The sequence below is a fragment of the Poromitra crassiceps genome, assembly GCF_964638095.1.
Source record: "Poromitra crassiceps genome assembly, chromosome: 10".
Lineage (NCBI taxonomy): Eukaryota > Metazoa > Chordata > Actinopteri > Beryciformes > Melamphaidae > Poromitra > Poromitra crassiceps.
In genome coordinates this window covers 35,697,357-35,714,954 of record NC_139631.1, presented here as the reverse complement: position 1 = coordinate 35,714,954, position 17,598 = coordinate 35,697,357, and the positions used below count along the sequence as shown (strand labels likewise).

The following is a 17,598-nucleotide window of genomic DNA, read 5'->3' as shown; positions in this document are numbered from 1 at the left end:
AGGTGTCCCCAGGAAGCCCTATAGAACAATTTGGAGTGTACAGGGTTACGTCACTGCAGTTGCGTGCGCATTGTGGTCGCAGAAATTCAGAGGAAACAAGTAGGAGTGAAACTGGCGAATAAGGGAAAAAAGATTAGATTAGATATATGAGGTAAAAGAATTCCTAGACCCATTCCAACAGTGAGTATGGGTGAGGAAACCTCATTCCATTGCTAAGAATTAGCTTATTTGTGTAAGATAACCGAACCTGTCGTTTGCAGGCAAACCATTAAAATACATGGAGAAGGTGTCCGGATCTTCCATATTCTGAAGACAGCTAGCTGAAATGCTAGCTGTCACGTTCTGCGTGAAATACGTAATCGCTGTTTGCAAACATATAACAGGTCTATACAGTTAATCAACACATCAGCTAGCATACAATATTTTTCCCTGCATGTCTTGAGATCAGATTGAGATGGATTGAAGATCACTTCTAGCGTCAATAGGATCGATACCAGTTTCAGTTTCGGTTCCTCTCTTGTAGCCTACCCATTTCATCAAAGAGTAGAACTGTCTGTGCAAACAGCGTTCCGTTGTCGTGAACACATCTTGCTTCTCCGCTGCTGTTTGTCTGTCTGGCAGAGAGCAAGACAACTTATGGTTATAGATGTAACCCCGGGTTCTGTGATTAGGGTGACAACAGCCTGAGCTGCCAGGAAAATGCCTCAGACAGACCCCCGACACAGAGATAGAGTGCTTCTATTCCGTTTTCTCAGATGAATACTCCTGAACCTGCACTGCTTACTTCGACGCCTGCGTGTGATTTCTTTTATTTAGAAAAGGCACTATCTCAACTCTGTTTTGTGTTGATAATGAAAAGCAGGTCACGCCGGGCGCACTGGGTTCCCATAACACGAGGCTGCAGTAGCTGCCATTATCAGCAGGCAGCACTAAGTGTTGTTAGGTACTGTACAACTCACACAGCCAACGTAACAATTACTACCAATTTTCCTCCACTTTCATCGTGCTCCATCTAAAACAACAGATCCAATCCATTGCTTTCCACACTGCGTTGCCTTCAGTGTAAAAAAAAAGAGGCGTGGAAATAGTGGAACACTTAAGACAGAAGTAGTAGTACAAATGTATGGGAGGCCACTTAAGCTTAAAGGTCACCAAATTAGAGTATAAAGCTGTGTTCACACCGAGATATTTATTTTTCTCTCTGTCGCTCGATTCAACCCTTTGGAGTCGCTCTGTCGCTGTGTTTAAATCGCTCGTCAACAGGCACAAGAATTGACGGACATCTGGGGGCCTATAACGTTACGCAATGTCATGATGTTTGTCCACTATACGAGCCACCGTAGTTGTTTACAAGCTAAGCCTATCAGCGTGCTCTTAACGCGAGCTCTATACCGGTAGTACAGACTTCACTTCATGTCAGCCTGTCAATCGGCCGTCAATGCGGTTTGTTTCCACACAATAAACCAGCGGTTTGTTCCAAGCCAGTGTGATCCTTGACTCACTCTCACACGGCAGCCAATCAGCGTTGAACAGCGAGCGACTGATTGGCCGATATTTCATCTCGGGCGACGAGCAAATTTTCGCCCTATCGCTCTGTCTCTGTGGCTCGGACGCCCAGCGAATTTTCTCCCCGGCGAATATACACTCAATCGCTCGTTGTTAACTCAGTTGCAGCATGTGCTTTGAATTCAGCAGAAAGTCACGTTTTTCTTCCTACGTCGTCGCTCTTAAACTTCATTAACACCAATCTTCAACTGGTGGAAGCTGTTGCTAGGATCTGCCGGCTCTGTTGCCAAGGCAGGTAGCTGTTTGTTATTCCTCTGCATCCTCGGCGGCTCTCTCAGGCAAACAGGGGGTCAAGCAGTCATCGCGGCCCGCCAACACAGAGGGAGCGATTGGAGGAGTTTTGAGTGGACCGCCGCCGTTGTCGCGGGGTCAGCGGTCCGCACCAACCCGCCGCACTCACGTTCCACTCTCGCGGTCCTCGTGTGCAGAGCGCTGGCTCTCAGCCCGCGTGGAGAGCTGAGCTGAAATCAGCCTCGTCCTGTCTTCTTTCAGGGGGAGGCTCCTGTAGTGGAAGAGTCACCGCTGTCAAGCAGCTCTCACACATGCTGGCCACTATTCATTAGCTGTGAATGGCACTTCACTGCAGATGACTGAAGCTCTCTTTTCACCTATGTGTGATATTTAACCAAAGTAGCCGAGTAGAAATTCTCTGAAAAAGACCTCACGCAATTTTACAGTTCAAACCCTTTAAAAAAAAAAATGGGTTTTGTATTTTGCGCCATTTCCAGCACAGAGCTGCACAGCCACACATTTCATCTTTTTCCCCCTACATGGTACCAACAGAGCAGTCATCGCTAACATGCGAGACAGGATCTCACGTTTATTTAATGCGCAGTTTGGAGGTGTCAGAGTTATTACAAAATGTTCACTTTCCATAGACCTGCCAAAAACCTCTGTGTCTCTCTGTCATCTCACTCTGCTCTTGTGCACCTTTTAAAGCAGTGCTTTTATACAATATACTCTCTGCTCTTCACTTTCCACTCACATAGTGGATGAAGAGTGTCACTGTCAGCCACCAGTGTTCTGGTTTCACATAGTGGATGAAGAGTGTCACTGTCAGCCAACAGTGTTCTGGTTTCACATAGTGGATGAAGAGTGTCACTGTCAGCCACCAGTGTTCTGGTTTCACATAGTGGATGAAGAGTGTCACTGCCAGCCAACAGTGTTCTGGTTTCACATAGTGGATGAAGAGTGTCACTGTCAGCCAACAGTGTTCTGGTTTCACATAGTGGATGAAGAGTGTCACTGTCAGCCACCAGTGTTCTGGTTTCACATAGTGGATGAAGAGTGTCACTGCCAGCCAACAGTGTTCTGGTTTCACATAGTGGATGAAGAGTGTCACTGTCAGCCACCAGTGTTCTGGTTTCACATAGTGGATGAAGAGTGTCACTGTCAGCCAAGAGTGTTCTGGTTTCACATAGTGGATGAAGAGTGTCACTGTCAGCCACCAGTGTTCTGGTTTCACATAGTGGATGAAGAGTTTCACTGTCAGCCACCAGTGTTCTGGTTTCACATAGTGGATGAAGAGTGTCACTGTCAGCCAACAGTGTTCTGGTTTCACATAGTGGATGAAGAGTGTCACTGCCAGCCAACAGTGTTCTGGTTTCACATAGTGGATGAAGAGTGTCACTGTCAGCCACCAGTGTTCTGGTTTCACATAGTGGATGAAGAGTGTCACTGTCAGCCACCAGTGTTCTGGTTTCACATAGTGGATGAAGAGTGTCACTGTCAGCCACCAGTGTTCTGGTTTCACATAGTGGATGAATAGTGTCACTGCCAGCCACCAGTGTTCTGGTTTCACATAGTGGATGAAGAGTGTCACTGTCAGCCAACAGTGTTCTGGTTTCACATAGTGGATGAAGAGTGTCACTGTCAGCCACCAGTGTTCTGGTTTCACATAGTGGATGAAGAGTGTCACTGTCAGCCACCAGTGTTCTGGTTTCACATAGTGGATGAAGAGTGTCACTGCCAGCCACCAGTGTTCTGGTTTCACATAGTGGATGAAGAGTGTCACTGTCAGCCACCAGTGTTCTGGTTTCACATAGTGGATGAAGAGTGTCACTGTCAGCCACCAGTGTTCTGGTTTCACATAGTGGATGAAAAGGGGTCATCCCTATGTTCCCCGCTTTTCCCAAATAGGGTCCTATGTTCCCCGCTATGTTCCCTGGGAGAGGTTAGGTTTTGGGTTAGGGCCTGGGGGAGGTTAGGTTTAGGCGTGGGGGGTGGGAGAGGTTAGGTTTTGGGTTAGGGTCTGGGGGAGGTTAGGTTTAGGGTTAGTGAAAAACGGGGAATATAGAACCCGGGGAACATAGAACCCGGGGAACATAGACATGATCCCGATGAAGAGTGTCACTGCCAGCCACCAGTGTTCTGGTTTCACATAGTGGATGAAGAGTGTCACTGTCAGCCAAGAGTGTTCTGGTTTCACATAGTGGATGAAGAGTGTCACTGTCAGCCACCAGTGTTCTGGTTTCACATAGTGGATGAAGAGTTTCACTGTCAGCCACCAGTGTTCTGGTTTCACATAGTGGATGAAGAGTGTCACTGTCAGCCAACAGTGTTCTGGTTTCACATAGTGGATGAAGAGTGTCACTGCCAGCCAACAGTGTTCTGGTTTCACATAGTGGATGAAGAGTGTCACTGTCAGCCACCAGTGTTCTGGTTTCACATAGTGGATGAAGAGTGTCACTGTCAGCCACCAGTGTTCTGGTTTCACATAGTGGATGAAGAGTGTCACTGTCAGCCACCAGTGTTCTGGTTTCACATAGTGGATGAATAGTGTCACTGCCAGCCACCAGTGTTCTGGTTTCACATAGTGGATGAAGAGTGTCACTGTCAGCCAACAGTGTTCTGGTTTCACATAGTGGATGAAGAGTGTCACTGTCAGCCACCAGTGTTCTGGTTTCACATAGTGGATGAAGAGTTTCACTGTCAGCCACCAGTGTTCTGGTTTCACATAGTGGATGAAGAGTGTCACTGTCAGCCAACAGTGTTCTGGTTTCACATAGTGGATGAAGAGTGTCACTGCCAGCCAACAGTGTTCTGGTTTCACATAGTGGATGAAGAGTGTCACTGTCAGCCACCAGTGTTCTGGTTTCACATAGTGGATGAAGAGTGTCACTGTCAGCCACCAGTGTTCTGGTTTCACATAGTGGATGAAGAGTGTCACTGTCAGCCACCAGTGTTCTGGTTTCACATAGTGGATGAATAGTGTCACTGCCAGCCACCAGTGTTCTGGTTTCACATAGTGGATGAAGAGTGTCACTGTCAGCCAACAGTGTTCTGGTTTCACGTAGTGGAAGAAGAGTGTCACTGCCAACCAACAGCGTTCTGGTTTCACATACAGTAGTGGATGAAGAGTGTCACTGCCAGCCAACAGTGTTGGGCAGCAGTGTTCTGGTGAAACACTGCAGAAATCTCCACTTGCTTCTTGAGAGAAGTTACATGAGCAAAACATTTTCATTTGTGAGATCAAAATAAAAAAAAGATCCTAATGGATTAAAGACAGAACACTGTGTTTACAGCTAAATCCAAATCAAATATAATGTGACTTATATATCGACAATGTCAAATCCAGTGGTTTAGATAGCCTAGATTTTATCGCATTTTGTTAAAACTAATTTCTATAATTATTCAACATATTAGTGACATTTTTATTGTTTCTTTGATATGATCACACAATGGAATCAAGGGAAAGTAATTGGACGGTGGATCTCATTTTGGCCCAGAAAGTTATTGCCGCCATTTATTTACATATCTCTAACATGTTAGAGCTTGTTGTAGGCTAGCTAACATGATGTGGCTAACTAACGTTAGCTGATATCTGCTGTGGTCTGCTGCCTGCTCAGTGAGCAGACTAGACTGCCGGTGTAGGTACAGGATCTACTCGGCCTACAGATTCGGCTCGCCCTACCGGAAGTGCTCGGCTCGGGGTCCACAACGGGGTCTAACCCTAACCCGTAACCCTAACCCTGATTCACATTTTTAATGTCTATCATGTCTGATAACATCAGTAGCTTAGCGTTCGCTTGTTAGCTAATCTAAAGCTGTTGGCCATTTTGCCCACGTTAATCCCACCACATGCCCAACGTACAGCCAATCACAGTGCGTGCCCGAGCCGATCTTGTAGCCGAGCCGAAATAGACCCTTCTCACGGGGGCCATTTTGTGTCGAGAAGCCAGGGTAAACACAGGTGCAAGCAAAACACTAATGAGGGTTTCCAACTTCCATGATTGGGATTTGGAAACCCTCATTAGTGTTTTGCTTGCACCTGTGTTTACCCTGGCTTCTCGACACAAAATGGCCCCCGTGAGAAGGGTCTATTGCACTGACACCGGGCAGGAACACAGTCCAGTTGGCCCAACCCCAAGTCATGTGACTTGCAGTGTCTGTCCTTATCCACTACCGTCCTCTAGTGGGCAATTGTGGTCATTACAATGTATAAATAGGACTTTTATAATAAATAGGACCTTGGTTTTTGCCCTATGCTGTCAGGCTGTTGGAGTTGTTGACATATTTGTGTGTGTTTTCCAGGGGTCAGCCTGCTGGTGCCTCATGGTGCGGTGGCTGAAGATATGTCCTGGGAGATGTACATGGTGATCAATCAGGGAGAGCCAAGGTGAGGCCAGAGTTTACCCAAATATCATCTGTCTGTCAGTCTGGCCCTGTCTCATCATCTATCTCCTCTGACTTTCTATGTCCTCACTGTCCCCTTTCCTCTAGTTTCTCCCTTCAATTATTCATATTCTCCATTACATTTCATTAGCGCAAGCCGATGCGGTTCTCCACACACTTCATAGGACTTCCACGTCTAAACTCTCGATTTCCTTGTTAGCGCTACTGAAGCAGATTAGAAAGTTACAAGTTTAATGCCATATTTTTGACATCTTCATTACCACAGAATTAGATTCAAGCAAATTGATGTCAAAGAAATGTGATTTTGCCTGTTTATGGTCTGAGTTTAATGAGCCAGCCCCATGCCCATGTTTATACGCTAGTTCTCGTTTTTTTCCCCAAGTGTCAAGATGAAGATGTTAAGATGAGATGTTATGACATAATAATCATACTATAAAGCGAGGAATCTGTGTGTGTGTGTGTGTGTGTGTGTGTGTGTGTGTGTGTTTGTGTGTGTGTGTGTGTGTGTGTGTGTGTGTGTGTGTGTGTGTGTGTGTGTGTGTGTGTGTGTGTGTATGTGAAAGTGTGTCCTTCACATATCTCAAGAACCGTTCGTCTGATCGACTTCACACTTGGAGGATGTGCAGTGTCGGATTTGGTGCAATTTGGACACGGTTCAATATTGATAAGCTTTAAATAAACAAGCGACCAGCGCCACAGCGCGGGTAATGGGGGGAAATGGGAACTGATAGTAAAGCATAAACGATATATGTTAGAATACTCTCGCAGCGTAATTGTCTGTAAAACTAGTATAGAAAGACATTGGCAGGCAAGCTGAGCTAACATGTTGTAGTCCAAATCACACAGTACACATCAGTCGCTCGTAGGTTCCCATCCAAACCAAACCCATCCTGACATCCATATGGCATAAACACATGCACATGTGGCTGTCTCTGCTGTCACTAGGCTGCAGAACGCTATGCGATTGTAATGCCAACAGACATAAAGACAAGCTGGTAGCACCACTATTAGCTCTACTCAAAAATACTGATTCATTAATGAAGACCACGGCACAATGGAATGTATTTAGATTATATATTGATGGAAAAGGGGGTCGAGGGAAGAGGGATATGGAGGGTAGAGAGATGATAGGGGTAAAGGGTAGAGAGATGATAGGGGTAAAGGGTAGAGAGATGATAGGGGTAAAGGGTAGAGAGATGATAGGGGTAAAGGGTAGAGAGATGATGGGGTAAAGGGTAGAGAGATGATAGGAGTAAAGGGTAGAGAGATGATAGGGGTAAAGGGTAGAGAGATGATAGGAGTAAAGGGTAGAGAGATGATAGGAGTAAAGGGTAGAGAGATGATGGGGTAAAGGGTAGAGAGATGATAGGGGTAAAGGGTAGAGAGATGATGGGGTAAAGGGTAGAGAGATGATAGGGGTAAAGGGTAGAGAGATGATGGGGTAAAGGGTAGAGAGATGATAGGGGTAAACGGTAGAGAGATGATGGGGTAAAAGGTAGAGAGATGATAGGGGTAAAGTGTAGAGAGATGATAGGGGTAAAGTGTAGAGAGATGATAGGGGTAAAGTGTAGAGAGATGATAGGGGTAAAGGGTAGAGAGATGATAGGGGTAAAGGGTAGAGAGATGATAGGGGTAAAGGGTAGAGAGATGATGGGGGTAAAGGGTAGAGAGATGATGGGGTAAAGGGTAGAGAGATGATAGGGGTAAAGGGTAGAGAGATGATGGGGTAAAGGGTAGAGAGATGATGGGGTAAAGGGTAGAGAGATGATAGGGGTAAAGGGTAGAGAGATGATAGGGGTAAAGTGTAGAGAGATGATAGGGGTAAAGGGTAGAGAGATGATGGGGTAAAGGGTAGAGAGATGATAGGGGTAAAGGGTAGAGAGATGATGGTGTAAAGGGTAGAGAGATGATAGGGGTAAAGGGTAGAGAGATGATGGAGTAAAGGGTAGAGAGATGATAGAGGTAAAGGGTAGAGAGATGATAGGGGTAAAGGGTAGAGAGATGATGGGGTAAAGGGTAGAGAGATGATGGGGTAAAGGGTAGAGAGATGATGGGGTAAAGGGTAGAGAGATGATGGGGTAAAGCGTAGAGAGCTGATGGGGTAAAGGGTAGAGAGATGGTAGGGGTAAAGGGTAGAGAGATGATAGGGGTAAAGGGTAGAGAGATGATGGGGTAAAGGGTAGAGAGATGATAGGGGTAAAGGGTAGAGAGATGATGGTGTAAAGGGTAGAGAGATGATAGGGGTAAAGGGTAGAGAGATGATGGGGTAAAGGGTAGAGAGATGATAGAGGTAAAGGGTAGAGAGATGATGGGGTAAAGGGTAGAGAGATGATGGGGTAAAGGGTAGAGAGATGATGGGGTAAAGGGTAGAGAGATGATGGGGTAAAGGGTAGAGAGATGATAGGGGTAAAGGGTAGAGAGATGATAGGGGTAAAGGGTAGAGAGATGATAGGGGTAAAGGGTAGAGAGATGATAGGGGTAAAGGGTAGAGAGATGATAGGGTAAAGGGTAGAGAGATGATAGGGGTAAAGGGTAGAGAGATGATGGGGTAAAGGGTAGAGAGATGATAGGGGTAAAGGGTAGAGAGATGATGGGGTAAAGGGTAGAGAGATGATAGGGGTAAAGGGTAGAGAGCTGATGGGGGTAAAGGGTAGAGAGATGATGGGGTAAAGGGTAGAGAGATGATAGGGGTAAAGGGTAGAGAGATGATGGGGTAAAGTGTAGAGAGATGGTAGGGGTAAAGTGTAGAGAGATGATAGGGGTAAAGGGTAGAGAGATGATAGGGGTAAAGTGTAGAGAGATGATAGGGGTAAAGGGTAGAGAGATGATGGGGTAAAGTGTAGAGAGATGATGGGGTAAAGGGTAGAGAGATGATAGGGGTAAAGGGTAGAGAGATGATGGGGTAAAGGGTAGAGAGATGATAGGGGTAAAGGGTAGAGAGATGATAGGGGTAAAGGATAGAGAGATGATGGGGTAAAGGGTAGAGAGATGATGGGGTAAAGGGTAGAGAGATGATGGGGTAAAGGGTAGAGAGATGATAGGGGTAAAGTGTAGAGAGATGATAGGGGTAAAGGGTAGAGAGATGATGGGGTAAAGGGTAGAGAGATGATAGGGGTAAAGGGTAGAGAGATGATAGGGGTAAAGGGTAGAGAGATGATGGTGTAAAGGGTAGAGAGATGATAGGGGTAAAGGGTAGAGAGATGATGGAGTAAAGGGTAGAGAGATGATAGGGGTAAAGGGTAGAGAGATGATGGGGTAAAGGGTAGAGAGATGATAGAGGTAAAGGGTAGAGAGATGATGGGGTAAAGGGTAGAGAGATGATGGGGTAAAGGGTAGAGAGATGATGGGGTAAAGGGTAGAGAGATGATGGGGTAAAGGGTAGAGAGATGATAGGGGTAAAGGGTAGAGAGATGATAGGGGTAAAGGGTAGAGAGATGATAGGGGTAAAGGGTAGAGAGATGATAGGGGTAAAGGGTAGAGAGATGATAGGGTAAAGGGTAGAGAGATGATAGGGGTAAAGGGTAGAGAGATGATGGGGTAAAGGGTAGAGAGATGATAGGGGTAAAGGGTAGAGAGATGATGGGGTAAAGGGTAGAGAGATGATAGGGGTAAAGGGTAGAGAGCTGATGGGGGTAAAGGGTAGAGAGATGATGGGGTAAAGGGTAGAGAGATGATAGGGGTAAAGGGTAGAGAGATGATGGGGTAAAGTGTAGAGAGATGGTAGGGGTAAAGTGTAGAGAGATGATAGGGGTAAAGGGTAGAGAGATGATAGGGGTAAAGTGTAGAGAGATGATAGGGGTAAAGGGTAGAGAGATGATGGGGTAAAGTGTAGAGAGATGATGGGGTAAAGGGTAGAGAGATGATAGGGGTAAAGGGTAGAGAGATGATGGGGTAAAGGGTAGAGAGATGATAGGGGTAAAGGGTAGAGAGATGATAGGGGTAAAGGATAGAGAGATGATGGGGTAAAGGGTAGAGAGATGATGGGGTAAAGGGTAGAGAGATGATGGGGTAAAGGGTAGAGAGATGATAGGGGTAAAGGGTAGAGAGCTGATGGGGTAAAGGGTAGAGAGATGATAGGGGTAAAGGGTAGAGAGATGATAGGGGTAAAGGGTAGAGAGATGATGGTGTAAAGGGTAGAGAGATGATGGTGTAAAGGGTAGAGAGATGATAGGGGTAAAGGCCAGTGTAGAGAGATGATGGGGTAAAGGGTAGAGAGATGATAGGGGTAAAGGGTAGAGAGATGATAGGGGTAAAGGATAGAGAGATGATAGGGGTAAAGGGTAGAGAGATGATAGGGGTAAAGGGTAGAGAGATGGTAGGGGTAAAGTGTAGAGAGATGATGGGGTAAAGGGTAGAGAGATGATAGGGGTAAAGGGTAGAGAGATGATGGTGTAAAGGGTAGAGAGATGATAGGGGTAAAGGCCAGTGTAGAGAGATGATGGGGTAAAGGGTAGAGAGATGATAGGGGTAAAGGGTAGAGAGATGATAGGGGTAAAGGATAGAGAGATGATAGGGGTAAAGGGTAGAGAGATGATAGGGGTAAAGGGTAGAGAGATGGTAGGGGTAAAGTGTAGAGAGATGATGGGGTAAAGGGTAGAGAGATGATAGGGGTAAAGGGTAGAGAGATGATAGGGGTAAAGTGTAGAGAGATGATAGGGGTAAAGGGTAGAGAGATGATGGGGTAAAGTGTAGAGAGATGATGGGGTAAAGGGTAGAGAGATGATAGGGGTAAAGGGTAGAGAGATGATAGGGGTAAAGGGTAGAGAGATGATAGGGGTAAAGGGTAGAGAGATGATAGGGGTAAAGGATAGAGAGATGATGGGGTAAAGGGTAGAGAGATGATAGGGGTAAAGGGTAGAGAGATGATGGGGTAAAGGGTAGAGAGATGATGGGGTAAAGGGTAGAGAGATGATAGGGGTAAAGGGTAGAGAGCTGATGGGGTAAAGGGTAGAGAGATGGTAGGGGTAAAGGGTAGAGAGATGATAGGGGTAAAGGGTAGAGAGATGATAGGGGTAAAGGGTAGAGAGATGATGGTGTAAAGGGTAGAGAGATGATGGTGTAAAGGGTAGAGAGATGATAGGGGTAAAGGCCAGTGTAGAGAGATGATGGGGTAAAGGGTAGAGAGATGATAGGGGTAAAGTGTAGAGAGATGATAGGAGTAAAGTGTAGAGAGATGATAGGTTGAGAGTGTGAATCAAGAGACGACATATATCAGCAGAGAATTAGCCGCTTTAATGCAAAATGCCTTAAAAAATAGTGCTGTAAAGCAAGCAAAGAGCGGTGGAAACAAACATGGCCACTCCACCACCTCTGTTTCCCTCTGGGCTGTGTGACAGATGGGCCCAGCGAGCACCACAGCCTGTCTCCTGCTCTCTATGGGAGTCCTCTAGGTGTCACGATATGGCTGTTCCTTTCAGCTCACCTGCGGGTGGTAGTCGGGGCCAACAGACTGGGAGGAGGCAGTCAAACCTCCAATCTCTCTCTTGTCCCCGCAACTCTGCCGAGAGTCAATATGTAGTTATATACTCCACGTGTTGTCAACAGCGAGGCGCTCGGGGAGAGGGTCGCGACCTAGGCTGCTTGTTTAAGCGGTGATGAACGCGGTGATGAGTGGAGCATGGTGCACTGACGGACACAGCTACGGAGTGGGAGGCGCGGTCGTCTCCCGGGGTCTTGCATCTCGACAGCATACGCATTATGCATTCTGATCACGGCTAGGTAATGACCCTACCATGGACCATCTCTGGGGGGGGGGGGGGGGCACAAGGGTGTCCATCTTCTTCTGAAATGTCCCTGTTTCTTCACGGCCATCAGAGTGAACTAAGTCACAGAAGAAAGAGACCGCCTGAGAATGCAGCCATTAATGGTGGAGAATAATGACAGGGCGGCACAGTGTCTGAAGAAGTCAGCAGTTGTCAGGGAAGTGAGTTGTTTGTCGGGGAAGTGAGTTGTTTGTCAGGGAAGTGAGTTGTTGTCAGGGAAGTGAGTTGTTGTCGTGGAAGTGAGTTGTTGTCAGGGAAGTGAGTTGTTTGTCGGGGAAGTGAGTTGTTGTCGGGGAAGTGAGTTGTTGTCGGGGTAGTGAGTTGTTGTCGGGGAAGTGAGTTGTTTGTTGGGGAAGTGAGTTGTTTGTCGGGGAAGTGAGTTGTTGTCAGGGAAGTGAGTTGTTTGTCGGGGAAGTGAGTTGTTGTCAGGTAAGTGAGTTGTTGTCAGGGAAGTGAGTTGACATTATTTTTGTCTTTTAATTTTGATCTCTATTTTATCACTGACGTAAAAGAAGTGTTATCCTGATCAGCTCTACTTTAAACTCACCAGATTTACCATGTACTGTGGGCAGCAAATCATATTTAGGCAGTGTTGTTGAAATGTGTTGTGTACATGACGTGTAAGCTGCCATTTAAATCTTTACAAGCAGGCCTAGTTTATATGTATCACGCTAGCTCCATTCATTTCCTTTTATAGATTCTTACCTACCAGCATATCGGCTCTGGTTCATCCCACTGGTTTATCTACCATACTCACCTTTGAAATACTTCAATATATTTCAGGGCCAAACCTAACAGTGTTTGGTTTTGGCCACAGCTGTGATTTTTGAAGTGTTTATTTATTTATTTATTTTTTCACTCTGTGTGAGTGAAAATGTGTTTACTGTAGACAGCCCTGTGGTCTGTTGTGCTTGTCATCTCGCCAGCTGTCAATCACTGTCTCTATCCTGGCAGGCCAGAGTACCTGCAGAGAACTGTATTCTTTATTCCATTGTTTTCCCTATCCAACCCACTTCTCCACACCCTGATAGATTCCTGTTAAAGCTTACTTTTAAGATGTGTTTCAAGTTCTTTTTCTTTTTCAAAGGCTGATCTAATTCTTCTGAAGGCTGGATTTTGCTTAGGTCAGACATATTTTCCTTTTCCCTCCAAGGTTTTACGAGCGCTTTGTGTTGTAACATAAATCCTTCAACCTATTGAGGCAGAAACAGCTCTGTGCTGGTAGGGAATGAGCTTTTCAGGATGAAACCGGAGTTTCAATATGTGTATATTTTACTTTAGGAAAGAGGCGTGGACAAACATTTCAGAAATAATAGGTTTTGTTGGTCGTCTTGATGCCTCCCGGTCCGGTTTGATCTGAAAAACCGGTGGCGCCGGTGCACATAGCCGATGCTCATGCTTCTTCTCACAAAGCGAATTGAGGAATGAGTTTTGGAGTTTGAAGGCTCATATGATTAATCTCATATGTGGTTTGTCAGCACAGGTGAAACAGTGCGTTAGATGTGACATGATGTCTCAGCCTCTGGTCAGAGTCAAAGCTGGCCACAGTGACTGGCTCGGGCTGGCAGCTCCCACTCTGAACCTCCCTGGCTGTCATGGTCCATAGATCTCACAGCAGAACTCTCTCTCTCCCTCTCTCTCCCTCCCTCCCTCCCTCTTTCTCTCTCTCTCTCTCTCTCTCTCTCTCCCCCTTTCTCTCTCCCTCCCTCCCTCTCTCTCTCTCTCAGTCCCTCCCACTCTCTCTCTTTCTCTCTCCCTCCCTCCCTCTCTCTCTCTCTGTCTCTCTGTCTCTCTCTCTGTGATGGGGCACATTGTTCATGGTTTCGGTCCAGAGCGCACAAATTCATGTCCCTGCTTAGGTGACATTAAGCTGTCAAACCCGGCTTCAACTTGATCTAAGATGTTTTATTGCTCTATTGCTCTATAGTCGATTTATCCATTTACTGCTCCCTCCCCACCTCCTCCCTTTCCCTGCTGCCTTCTCCCCCACATCCCCCCCGCTCTCCCTCCCCTGCTCCCTCCCCACCTCCTCCCTTTCCCTGCTGCCTTCTCCCCCACATCCCCCCCGCTCTCCCTCCCCTGCTCCCTCCCCACCTCCTCCCTTTCCCTGCTGCCTTCTCCCCCACATCCCCCCCGCTCTCCCTCCCCTGCTCCCTCCCCACCTCCTCCCTTTCCCTGCTGCCTTCTCCCCCACATCCCCCCGCTCTCCCTTCCCTGCTCTCTCCCCATCTCCTCCCTTTCCCTGCTCCCTCCTCCCCCACATCCCCCCGCTCTCCCTCCCCTGCTCCCTCCCCACCTCCTCCCTTTCCCTGCTCCCTCCTCCCCCACATCCCCCCGCGCTCCCTTCCCTGCTCCCTCCCCATCTCCTCCCTTTCCCTGCTCCCTCCTCCCACACACCCCCCCGCTCTCCCTTCCCTGCTCGCTCCCCATCTCCTCCATTTCCCTGCTCTCTCCTCCCCCACATTTCCATCCCCATTTCTCCCTCTCTTTCTCTTTCTGTCTCTCTCTATATGATTGTTCAATCATGACGTCATTATTACTACTGTAATTGCTATTGTTGTGTCAGCTAGATTTAGCTAGAGTATTCTCTGTGAAGTCCTCTGAGACATGCTTGTGAATTAGGGCTATACAAATAGACTTGACTGTCATTATCGGCATTATTTTTTCAAACGTATCATTTCAGATGAATGAATAAAACAGTGGATGAATGACGCCTCAGTCAAACTAGCTCAAGAACAAACACATTCATGATTTTACTGCAGCGACTATAAAGTGACGCTTGCTATGTTCACACTTCATATTAGTTTTTCACTTCAATAAAACAGGCTTTCAAGAAACCACACAATTACATGCAGATAAAATACACAGGCTACGTAAAGGATCACTTTGATGCTTTTCAACCAGCATTGTATAATTTTGTATATGGAAATAAACGTTTACCTTCCCTCCATGTTGCCTGGACTGAGAACTCCCTTCACTCACCCCCGCCGGGTGACTCCCTTTACTCACTCCACCGGGTGACACCAGTTTCCCTTCACTCACTCTGCCGGGTGACGCCAGTTTCCCTTCACTCACTCTGCCGGGTGACGCCAGTTTACCTTCACTCACTCTGCCGGGTGACACCACTCACTCTGCCGGGTGACACCAGTTTCCCTTCACTCACTCCACCAGGTGACACCAGTTTCCCTTCACTCACTCTGCCGGGTGACACCACTCACTCTGCCGGGTGACACCAGTTTCCCTTCACTCACTCTGCCGGGTGACACCAGTTTCCCTTCACTCACTCTGCCGGGTGACACCAGTTTCCCTTCACTCACTCCACTAGGTGACACCAGTTTCCCTTCACTCACTCTGCCGGGTGACACCACTCACTCTGCCGGGTGACACCAGTTTCCCTTCACTCACTCTGCCGGGTGACACCAGTTTCCCTTCACTCACTCTGCCGGGTGACACCAGTTTCCCTTCACTCACTCTGCCGAGTGACACCAGTTTACCTTCACTCACTCTGCCGGGTGATGGAAGTTTACCTTCACTCACTCTGCCGGGTGACACCAGTTTCCCTTCACTCACTCTGCCGGGTGACGCCAGTTTCCCTTCACTCACTCTGCCGGGTGACACCAGTTTACCTTCACTCACTCTGCCGGGTGACACCAGTTTCCCTTCACTCACTCTGCCGGGTGACGCCAGTTTCCCTTCACTCACTCTGCCGGGTGACGCCAGTTTCCCTTCACTCACTCTGCCGGGTGACGCCAGTTTCCCTTCACTCACTCTGCCGGGTGACGCCAGTTTCCCTTCACTCACTCCGCCGGGTGACGCCAGTTTCCCTTCACTCACTCCGCCGGGTGACGCCAGTTTCCCTTCACTCACTCCGCCGGGTGACGCCAGTTTCCCTTCACTCACTCTGCCGGGTGACACCAGTTTCCCTTCACTCACTCCGCCAGGTGACGGCAGTTTCTGCCAGCAAACTCTCAGTCCAAGCAACATGGAGTGCCTTGCAAATTTAACCACACGGCTACTTTTGACCAGTGACTTATGTAGTGAAGAAAGAGAAAACTCACATTCACATATCACATTCATGTCCTTACCTCATCAGATAGTCCAATAAAAAAAAATCTATTAAACCCCTTATTAACCACATGCTTTGAAGTTTGTATGTGTTATCTTATTTGGAAGCCGAAGTCATCCTAAACTACAACATTAAACTACAATATTGGGGATACGCCTTGGACTGGATAGTCATTTTCATTGTGGTGGGTGTCATTTGTGATTCACCTCACATAGATGTAACTTGAAGTTGACAAATACATCTACACACATAATAATCTGCTATTTCCCCCCATATAAATCTCCATTTTGCTACTCTCTCTATCCCTGACTGATACCATACAATAGTGATTCAATCTAATGCCATTCATGAAAGCTTTCACATGTGCTGTTCTGAAAACAAAACAAACGTGTATCATAATATGATATAGGAGATGGAAGACATTGACTACGGAGCAAAGGGGCAGGTGCCCACCAACACCCCCCCCCCCCCCCCATACACACACACACACACACACACACACACACACACACACACACACACACACACCCTGCCCCTGCACGTGCCTGCCTGCCTGATATATTGGTAAACTGATATCAGGTGTGACTCAATGTGTGATAGTCTGCATTTGTATATGAAGTTCTGTATATCATTTAAGAAATGTCTGCACGAATAACGCAAGCTACATGCATGAAAAGGGGACTTGACAATGGAGATGTATTTATGCCAAATCTACAAGTATGTCTACTCCTAGCTATCTTTTATTGACTTGTGATTTCAGGAGTGGAGTAGACCGTTGTGTTATGTTCCGTGTGTAGGACTCTCAACACTAAGTGAACAAATAACCTTTTGAGTTGTTTCAAGTGATTAGCGTTGTTGCTTCCACTCATTTCCAAGTCAAGTGAATTCATAATAATAATAATAATAATAATAGATGGGACTTATATAGCGCTTTTCTAAATACTCAAAGACACTTTACATGAAAACAATGAACCATTTAACAAACACAGATACAGAACAAATACAGAGAAAGCGGTTACAGTGTGAAGGAGGAGAATGGTGGAGGTGGAAGTCAGATATTGTAGGCTTTCTTGAACAGGTGGGATTTGAGTTGCTTTATAAAGAAGTGAGTGTGTCAGAGTTTCGGATGCTAGGCGACAGGGAATTCCAGAGGTTTGGGGCAGCGATGGCAAATGCTCTGTGCCCCAAGGTGCGCTACTTGTTCTTGGTGAGAAGGTTGGCATCAGCAGATCGGAGGTGGCGAGTGGTGGAGTGGTGATGGAGGAGATCTGTCAGGTATGGGGGGGGGGGGGGGGAGGGCGAGATTATTGAGAGCTTTGTAAGTGATGAGGAGGATTTTGAAATGAATCCGGTGCTGTATTGGGAGCCAGTGGAGGTGTTGGAGGATGGGTGTGATATGTTCTCTGGAGCAGTAGTGGGTGAGCAACTATGGGCAGCCGAGTGTTGAACATATTGCAGTTTTTGGAGGACAGTGGAAGGGAGGCCGTAGAGAATGCTGTTGCAGTAGTCTAGTCTGGATGTGATGAAGGCGTGGATGAGTGTTTCTGCAGCTGAGGAGGAGAGAGTGGA

General features: G+C 47.0%; 1 protein-coding gene across 1 annotated transcript in view; it reads left to right on the top strand.

The window, feature by feature from the left end:
• The window catches only part of LOC310784413 (netrin receptor UNC5D-like), a gene marked incomplete at both ends in the record, with an annotated part of 226,600 nt that overhangs the window by 182,794 nt on the left and 26,208 nt on the right, over positions 1–17,598 (top strand). Inside the window, one exon of the mRNA XM_083645416.1 lies at positions 6,100–6,184. Within this exon, the coding sequence (XP_083501542.1) occupies positions 6,100–6,184 (85 nt within the window). The remainder of the gene's footprint in view (positions 1–6,099; positions 6,185–17,598) is intronic.